The sequence below is a fragment of the Octopus bimaculoides genome, chromosome 7, assembly GCF_001194135.2.
Source record: "Octopus bimaculoides isolate UCB-OBI-ISO-001 chromosome 7, ASM119413v2, whole genome shotgun sequence".
Lineage (NCBI taxonomy): Eukaryota > Metazoa > Mollusca > Cephalopoda > Octopoda > Octopodidae > Octopus > Octopus bimaculoides.
In genome coordinates, this window is record NC_068987.1 from 53488132 (window position 1) to 53489937 (window position 1806).

Below are 1806 nucleotides of genomic sequence, written 5' to 3' on the forward strand. Positions count from 1 at the left end.
TATCTATCTATCTATATATATATATACATATACTTGCATACATACGTACAATACCATGCAAAGTTTTCAGCCAAAGTCTTCAACTATTATAAATTCCTACTAAGTGCCATTTTATAAGTGCATGTTTCGCATTGCATTTTTTACAGATGAAACATTGGCTCTATTGGAACAATTTACATAGCTAATCGTTATATTATGTAGTTGGGCTTCTGAATGTGAGGGGAAGATGCGAGACGACCACCTAACATGGTCTTGCAAAATTTTCGTGCAAAACTTTCTGCTACCAACTATGATACAGTCTTTTAAATCAGAAAAATGTCTATAACGAACATTTATTACATAACATTCATTTCAAGAACTTACTATACGTTTTTAATATATTATTTGGCTTCCCTTAGCTAGAATAATAGTTTCAATGTCCCTGAGAAGAGATGCGTGCAAATTTTTCACCACCTTCACAGATATGAGATTCCTTTCTCTGCGGTTGAGTTCCCACATCTCTCTAAGGTGGCCTGGATTCTTCTGATGAACTCTTCTCTTTAGTTCTGTCCACATTTGCTCGCTGATATTTAATTCAGGGATTTGAGCTAGTGAATATTTCAGTAAGCTAACATTTCATCAGCCAGACTCTGTTGTTTTGCATGCGATTTGTGGCATGGAATTCCGTTATGCTGAAAAATTTCACCTTCCTCCAAGTCTAGCATCAAATTGTCCTTCATCAACTGGATGTATTTGGTATGACTAAAGATTAACCAACTTTCTTGAACCATCAATTTTAACCAACTTACTTGAACCATCACTTTTTATGTATCCCCAATGCATCAGACTTTTACCTCACTGCTTCAGTGCTTTCATCGTGTAATGCGGGTCACTTCGCTTTCCTAAAGGTCTTCTGACAAATTCTCGCTACTGCTTTTAGTAAGAAAAAAATAAACCTATATCATTTTTGAGCGCACCTTGTATATATGTCACTGACAGGTTTCACTTTTTAATAACCTCCAAATAAATGCATGAAATTTGATACAATATAAAGGGCATAACGGAAATTAATATGTACAAGTCAAATTTTGCATCACATATGAAAAATGACATCACTGAAATGGCAGCCATTTTCGGCTTCGCACACCCGTGCACTTTCCAACATTTGCACCATAACACCCTCAAGAGTTTCAGACCCCATTTCTCTAATTTCTCTATTGATATTCTTCAGTTGCACCAGGGTCTCCGTTGTGTTGATATAAACCCTTTCTTTCAGGTATTCCCACAAGAAAAAATCCTGGGGAATGTGAAGGCTAGTTGACATTGCCGTAGTGGGAGATTATTCTCTCTCCAAAGCACAGTCGTATCAACTGCATTGTTTCTCCTCCTGTATGAGCAGTTGCCCTATCTTGCTGGAGCTATGTGTGAGTCTACTATGAATGGTCGGGCGCAAAAATGGTGTCAATCTTGGACACCTGGAAGAAAGAGTTTACGTCAACAAAACGGAGACACTTGCGCAACTGAAGAACATCAATAGAGAAATTGGGGAAGGGAGGTCTGAAACTCTTGAGAGTGTTACAGTGCAAGTTTTGGAAAGAACACGGGCATGCGAAGCTGAAAATGGCTGCTATTTAAGCGATGTCATTTTTCATATGTAATGTAGTGGTGTTTCAAAACTTGACTTGTGCATATTAATTTCCATTATGTCTTGTTTATTGTATCAAAATTTTATTCCTCTATTTGTAAAGTTAAGGAAGTTATTAAAAATTAAAACCCATCAGTTTCTTTTGGGACACACTATATATATATATATATATATATATATAT

The 1806-nt window shown here is 36.4% G+C and overlaps 1 protein-coding gene across 1 annotated transcript in view; it reads left to right on the forward strand.

The window, feature by feature from the left end:
* Positions 1-1300, forward strand: part of LOC106869505 (uncharacterized) — a 19387-nt gene extending 18087 nt beyond the window's left edge. The window contains exon 3 of the mRNA XM_014915272.1: positions 1211-1300. Within this exon, the coding sequence (XP_014770758.1) occupies positions 1211-1300 (90 nt within the window). The remainder of the gene's footprint in view (positions 1-1210) is intronic.
* The last annotated feature ends 506 nt before the right edge of the window (positions 1301-1806 follow it).